This window comes from Equus przewalskii, unplaced genomic scaffold (genome assembly GCF_037783145.1).
Source record: "Equus przewalskii isolate Varuska unplaced genomic scaffold, EquPr2 ChrUn-10, whole genome shotgun sequence".
NCBI lineage: Eukaryota > Metazoa > Chordata > Mammalia > Perissodactyla > Equidae > Equus > Equus przewalskii.
The window spans coordinates 4,617,117-4,624,359 of record NW_027228747.1 but is presented as its reverse complement, the minus strand read 5'-3'; the positions used below and the strand labels follow the sequence as shown (position 1 = coordinate 4,624,359).

The 7,243-nt window shown below is 46.8% G+C and overlaps 1 protein-coding gene across 1 annotated transcript; it reads right to left on the bottom strand.

The window, feature by feature from the left end:
• Positions 1 to 2,313: 2,313 nt before the first annotated feature.
• On the bottom strand, positions 2,314 to 7,010 carry SF3B4 (splicing factor 3b subunit 4). The gene is made up of 6 exons (XM_008514872.2): positions 6,439 to 7,010; positions 5,870 to 5,998; positions 5,063 to 5,605; positions 4,548 to 4,754; positions 2,913 to 3,086; positions 2,314 to 2,710 (listed from the first exon to the last, which is right to left on the bottom strand). Exons 1-6 carry the CDS (start codon positions 6,470 to 6,472, stop codon positions 2,523 to 2,525), a joined length of 1,275 nt encoding a protein of 424 aa, XP_008513094.1. The 5' UTR covers positions 6,473 to 7,010; the 3' UTR covers positions 2,314 to 2,522.
• Between the last annotated feature and the right edge of the window lie 233 nt (positions 7,011 to 7,243).

Genomic DNA, 7,243 nt, shown 5'->3' with positions numbered 1-7,243 from the left:
GGTAGAAGGGACACAGAGACTGAAACAAAGCTTCCACCACCTGGGACTGCTCTAGTGCTGGCCTCTGGCACCTGAGGCCAGGAGCCAGCTGTTAGCTGTGCCAGGTTCCAAGTTTCCTGGAACCTCATCTTATAACCACATCAAAGCAGCTTTATAACAGAGCTCTGTTTGAAATTAAGAGGTCAGTAAATCCCATTATGATTCAAAAGCCTGGCATCTTGAACCATTCATGATGAAATGTCATGTCTAATCTTTCTCAAGATTCTGACCTATATAACAAGACACCCACTAGACGACCCCACCTCTATGTCTCACAACTCACCTCAAAGTCAACATATTCAAAATTGAACTTACCATTTCTATCCCACCCCCCAAAATTCTTCCTGCTGCACACTCTCATTCTTGATTCCACTCTCCCTTTCATTCACTATCCAATCTAATACCAAGTCCTACTATTTTGCCTTTTAAATGTCTCACCAATGCATCTCTTCCTCTTCATCCTTGCTCCTTTCACAGCCCTCACTTAGGACGTCATTCATCTCTCACCTGAATTATTGCCAGATGCATAACTTGTTACCCCACCCTCACTTTATCTCCCTCAAATCTACTCTCTACACTACTACCATGGTTCTAAAACACAAATCTGTCACTCTCTTCCTTAAATCCTTACTGTGGCTTCCCGTTATGCATAACAGCCTCCAACCAGGGTGCCTTGACAATGGTGCTCAGATATTAATTCCCTCAGCACTTTGGGCTGCTAGGCAGACTGGGACACGAGAATTCCTGAGCCAGCAGCCTCCCGCCTGAAGCAGCCGTCTCCCTTTACCCCAGTGCGCTCTCTCGAATGGTTCTGTGCTGTGATGTGATAAGCCTGAGCAGCACTGATCTGTGGGAGCTCCCTAACTGGCTCTGACATCATCCTGCCTCCTGCACCAAACAGCTTTAGCACATCCATCTCTGCTTCTGCTCACAAACACTCCATCCACCTGGAAGGAGCTTCCTCTTCATCTTTGCCCGGAACTTTCTACCCTTCCTTTAACGTTATATTCAAGTATCACTTTTTTCTTAGGAACTTTTCTTGGACTTTCATGCCGGGTTAGATACTCTTGCTCATCTCTCAAAATATTTTGTTTCATAATACTCTTACACTCTTACTCTGTCTTTTAATACTCTCATAATATCCCCCTTAGTAACAACTGGACAGTAGAACTGCCTTCTCATCTTTGCATCTTCAGCTGCCTCCAGCACACAGCCCTTGTAGGTACGTTACATGAAAGAGAACGATGCAAAAGAACGAGAGGGCCAGGCTCACCTTTTCTTGCCTAGAATTTAGGAAAGTTCATGGTTACATAAGCTAAAGAGAGCGCTTCAAGAAGGGAGTAACAGGATTAAATGAAGAAAATGACAAAAAAAAAAAAAGGCCATTAGATTTGGTCTAGTTACTGAAAGTCTTTGAGCACAGATTTCAATGTCATGGAAATCAGTTTGGAAGGACTAAGAATGAGAAAAAATATAGGAATAAGATACAAATCCCTTATGCAAGATGTTTGGTGGTAAAGAATGGAAGAAAAGGAAGGTTTACCAAGTTCCTACTATCCCAATTCCAACTGCTTTTGCAATTATGTAAGACATTTATAGGTTACATAGAAAATAACATTAACATAGCATGCTCAGAGAAATCTAACTTCCCTCTGTATCCCCTCCCCGACCCAGTGCTACCAATTTCCATTAGTTTTTGGTTTATCCTTCTATTTTTTAAAATATAAACAAATACAGATGTGATGTGCCCCCCTTAGATAAGGTAGCACACTATGCCTTCTGTTCTGCATGGTATTTTATATATCCTAGAGATCTCTCCAAAACAGTATGCAGTCTCCCTCCTTCCTTCTTACTGCTGCTCAGTACTCTGTTGTGTGGATTTAGCAGTTTATTCAACCAGTCCCTTAACAATGGATATGTGAGTTGTTCCAATCTACTGTTAATACAAATAGTGCTAAAATAAATAGCTTTGTATATGTTACTCTGTATTTTTGCCACCATATCTCCAGGAACTTCTGTTCTCACTTATTCACAATAACCTTGTACCGTAAATATTGGGTCTCCATCTTATAAACTAAATGTATAAGCCTGACGTAAGAAACAAGTCTTGCAGTACACAGTGGTCCGGCAATTGCAACAGCACATTACAGAATAAGCCTTTAAAATGTCAGATAAACACCCTCACTCCTACCTTACCGTTCTTCTCCCAATATACTGACATCTCTTCTTAGAGAAAAAGAGAAGTTACTTTGCCAAAGAAAACATTACAAAGAATAAACAAGGAGTTTAGTTTTATTTTCTCTGTGCATTTGCAAAACACTTAGGACCAATATAGAAAACAATAAAACCCCCTGTGAAAAAAATTACACTTAAAAAAAAAAGGCTTGAGAAGGAGTAGTGCTTTAGCCCCAGAGAGCTACAGCAGATTGGTCCAAACTGAAAAGATACTGGGAAGATATAAGAGGAGGAAAAAGAATGAGAAATTACTGAGGGAGAGGGCCTCGAAGCGGGCCACGAGGGGGAACTGGAGGCCGGGGAGTGGGTCTGGGTGGAGGGAGGGGTCCTCGCTGGTAGCCATAGGGTGGGGGTCGTGGAGGGCCAGTGTATCCATGAGGGGGCATCAGTGGAGGAGGTCCACGCATACCATGTGGAGGCATAGGACCTGGGTGACCTGCAGGAAGAGAAAGGAAAGTTAATAAAAACAAGAAATAGGAGACAGTTGACATTGGGAAAATGTAGGGAGAGGACAGACAGGGAGACTGTCTGTAAAAGTAAAAAGAAAAAGAAAAAACATCAGGAGACGTGGGGTGTGACAAAGGAAGCTGCAAGAATATGATAGGTGACAACGAAGGAGGTGGCTAGAGCCTACTCACCCATGGGAGAGCCAAACGGAGGCCCTCGGGGGGGCATGCCCATTGGAGGAGGTCCAGGATGAGGCATTCCAGGGGGTGGTCGGGGTGGTGGCTGCCCCCCAGAGCCTGGGGGCCCAGCGTGCGGGTGTCCTAAGCCATGAGGGCCATGGTGAGCCAGCTGCATCTGAGACATCCCTGTAAGAACAAAACAGACACAAAGAGAAAGGAGATAAAAGTAAGATAAGAGAAGAAAGTCAAGAAAATAGAGAAAGGAGGAGAACAAAATGGAGAAAGAAGTGACATGAGGAAGAGAAGAGTACGTAAAATAAAGCTGGTAAAAAGTGTCCCTGTCCTTGACCCCATTCCAATGGTACAAACCAACCAACTACTCAACCAACTCCTCACCCACTTCACTTGCTCTTTTCATGACTCAGGCATTCTAACAAAGGAGTGATTATTCTAGTGACAGGATTTGAGAAGGTAGAAGAAATACTGTCTCGAGAAGGATCTAATTCTAAAGGATGAATAAAAATTGTTCACGTGGACAAGAGAGTGGGAATAGAACATCCCAGGCAGAAAAGATTAGCATATGCAAATCAGAGGTGTGTCAAATGGCACAGTATATTCCAGGAAAACAAGTAACTCAGTAAGAAGGGGCAGCATGCAGTCATAGGAGTAATGGGCAGGGGCTAGATCACAGAATACTATGGTAACAAGTCTGGGTTTCACTCTGTAGGTAAAAGGGAGCAACAGAAGAATTTTGAGCAAGGTTGTGTGTGAACATCTGTGTTTTAGAAAAATTACCCTGTGAAAGTGGATCAAAGGTAGAGAACACTGGAGTCAAAATGTCAGTTAGGAAATTACTAGGATAAATTAGGTATGAAATTGTGAGAATATGCAGGCCTGAACTAGGGCACTGGCTGTAGGGGCTGATGCCAAAGATATTAATAAGACTTGGTATTAAAAATGGGGTAATAGGGAATAGTCAAACATAGCTCCCAGATTTCTGAATTAGGTGCCTGAAAACCAAGTATACTACAGGAAGAATAGATTTGAAGGGGAGGGGTAGAAAAATGGAGCTGTCTCTTAAGTAGCAGGATTAAGGATCTGAAATATTAATAACGATAGACCAGAGATACAGATCCAGGAAATATCAGTGTACAAGTAATGGAACTATGCAGAACAGAGAACCAAGCACAAAAACCTAGGGACAAGCAAAGAAAAAGAAGTTTATTGAGGTGGCTGTGAATGAGGAGTCAGAGATAGATGGAGAATCCAGAAAAACCAAAGGAGACAAGATTTCCAAACAGGAGGACATGGCTGGTTTCAAGTACAGCAAAAGTCAAACCAGATAAGGAGCAGAAGTGTCCCCTAGATCGGGCCCGTAGGTCACTGCAGTGAAAGGAGGTCAGAGAGAATGGAAGTAAAAGTTAAGGAAACAAAAACACAGCAAGCATAGATTACTCCTTGGAAAAACTTAAATAAGAAACAGAGACAAGGTGGTAGTTGTTAAAGTAAACAGAGTAAAGAATTTTGTGTCTGTTTTTGTAAATGAATGTCCAAAGGAAAGGAAGGTTCTGGGACTATCTATTATTGTTGAAGGACAAAAAGCAGCAACCAAGCTCATCCCTCCCTTTCCCAGCAAAGAACACCCACCTGGATGGGGCATCCCACCAGGTGGAAACGGGTGAGGATGTGAGTGTCCATGTCCAGGATGTCCAGCTCCTGGGGTTCCTGCTGATGGGGGGCCATGTCCTCCAGCCCCAGGAGGCATAGGTGGTGGGGGCATGGCTGGGGGTATCCCAGGTGGAAGGGCTCCAGGAGGTGGCACTGGAGGTGGGAAAGAGCCAGGTGGAGGCATGCCTATAGAGAGAATGGAAGAAGAGTTAATGATAGTGAGGAGAGACTGTCTTTAGAGAGCCTGTTCCAATCTCCAGGCAGGATGAGCTCCTTTCCCCTCCTCGAAGCTCTCTAAAGCCAGAAGCAACGTTAGGCAACTCATACAACTTCAACCTCCTGGAGAAATTCAACAACTTTCTTCCCCACCACAACCATCACCCTCAACCCCCTTCTCATGATCCACTGACTCAATGTCCCACTTTATCAAGTTCTTTTTCCTGCCCCTCCCCTCCCAAACCCAAGACAAACATATTTTCAATCAAAAGCTTTACCTGGTGGAGGAAGCCCAGACCCCAGTGATGATACCACAGGATTGGGGGCAGAGGGTGGAGGGGGTGCATCTGCAAACAGCTGATGGGGGCGGTCAGCCTGGGAGAGTGGGTTCTGGGCTGCCAGAAGTCGTTCGGCTGCTGAGCCATGGCGTTCACCCTTGGAGTCCTTCTTAAAGGCATAGGACACAGTGATAGGGCGGTTACAGAGGTACTGCCCATTCATGGCCTCAATTGCTGCATCCGAAGCATCAAACGAAGCAAAATTAATAAAGGCATAACCTTTGGAGTTGCCTGTGTCAGGGTCCCGCATAATCTTGGGGGTTTGTAAAATGACACCAAAGGCACTGAAAGTATCATAAAGTAGCTTCTCATCAATCTCTGGGTCCAAGTTCCCAATGAAAATGTTGGCACCCACATCCAGGTTTTTGTTGTGAGCTGACGCCTTGTTCACTCGTATTGGTTTCCCATAGAGTTTGATCATGTTCATGATCTTAATGGCATAGTCAGCATCTTCCTCACTCAAGAATTCCACAAAGCCATAGCCTGGGAAAGCAGAAGAGAGGAGGTTAACAACTTACATGAATTGATTCAAAATGGGGTCTACCTCATTCACCTCCAAAAGCACACACAATAAGAAATAATAACCTCATTTCCATTGAGAATGGTTCCAGAAACAAACTGTGAGCCAGGCTTAAGAGAAAGAAATCTTTAGGTTGCTCATTGCAAAACAGTTGTGAATACTGCTGGGGCCCTCCAGAAGCAGTCTGTCCCCTCAATACATAAACGCACCTCTTGCCATGTACTCACCTTGGTGCTGACCAGTGACTCTATCCTTTGGCATGTGGGTGTTGACTACTGGCCCTGCCTGGAGAAATAGCTCCCACAGCAGTGGTTCGCTAACTTTCTCGTCCAGGCCCCCCACGTACACCGTGGCATCTAGAGGGCGGGAACAGGAGGTTAGGGCAGAGATGAGAGTATGACAGGAAAGAGAGTGACAGGAATATGAAAATGGAACCCAGGTGGAGGAATTGGGAGCGGAGATGGGGCATAGGAGCAAAAAGGACAAAGACGTTAGATTAAGCCCTTACATCTCCCTCTTTCCAGGAACTGGAGAACCTTCTGAAGTCTAAGAGTTCTGCCGCAAATTCCTTTTGAATTTCTTTTTGGAGCGGGAAGGCGGCAGAGGATTGGACATAAAAAGCATCACACCTACAGGCCTCAGCCTGCACTCAGCCACTCCGCCCCCAGCGGGCACCGGGGCCGCTCTCGCGCCCTCTGCGGTGGTCCCGTCTCCCGCCACGGTGGAAATGCTGCTGGCCATAGTGGGGACCTCCCAGCCCCCCTAGGTCCATTCCGAGCTCGTCCCCTCCAGTTACCCTGGTTCCGCTCGGAGATCGGCCCGGCAGCCATGGCGAAAGAGAACCCGCCGTCTCCAGGCAGCGACTCCGCCCTCTGACCTCAGTCACTACTTCCACTTCCGGGGCGAAGGCGTACGGGAGGCGGTGGGCGGGGCCGCGGCGGGTTGGGTGGAAGGGAACCTGAAACGGCCGCGGCCATCTTGGGAGCCGCCGAGACTTGGGGCGTCTCTCGTGACGGAGTGTCCCGGTTCCTGGCGCTGCCCCGAGGTGCCGCTGCGAGCGGTCAGGGCCGAGAAAGCGGAACGGAATCGCTCAGACCGTCTAAAAGCAGTGCTAGACGTCAAAGGGCTACGCTGCTCCCAAAATTGTAAATTCGAAACCTACAAGAACAAAACTTTACTTTTCATATATTTTGTAGCCAAGTGAACCTTTTGTTCCCCAGAGAAGGGTCTGCTGGGGAATCCCCTCCCCCACCGCAAGGACGCGGCTGCCTTCGAGCCGCGTTTGGGCCGATTCGGCCTCACCGCCTGGGCCTGGGCTTCAGGTATTCCATTTTCCCTCAGGGGAGGGCGTTACGGAATGTCTAAGCTGGAGCGACGTCTGACTTCCCCGAGTTGTTATTGCATATGGGGGTGAGGGGAACCTGGGGCTCCGAGATGGAGCGCGCCCAAAGCTGAGGGGCAGTTGACACTGAAGCCCGGAGTCCCCAGTCTCAACTTACAGAACACACCCCCGGCCCCAGCAACAACACCTTGGTGTGCTTTTGTCCCATCTTGCCCCTAAATGGGAGGCAGAGAAAAGAGAATCCTTTTCCTGAATTGCA

Coding starts and splice junctions, on each gene's coding strand:
- SF3B4 (XM_008514872.2), bottom strand. CDS start 6,472: ATGGCTGCCGGGCCGATCTCCGAGCGGAACCAGG. Junction 5,999..6,438: donor GATCTCCGAGCGGAACCAGG/GTAACTGGAGGG, acceptor CCCGCCCTCTAG/ATGCCACGGTGTACGTGGGG. Junction 3,087..4,547: donor TGGTGGGATGCCCCATCCAG/GTGGGTGTTCTT, acceptor TTGTTCTTACAG/GGATGTCTCAGATGCAGCTG.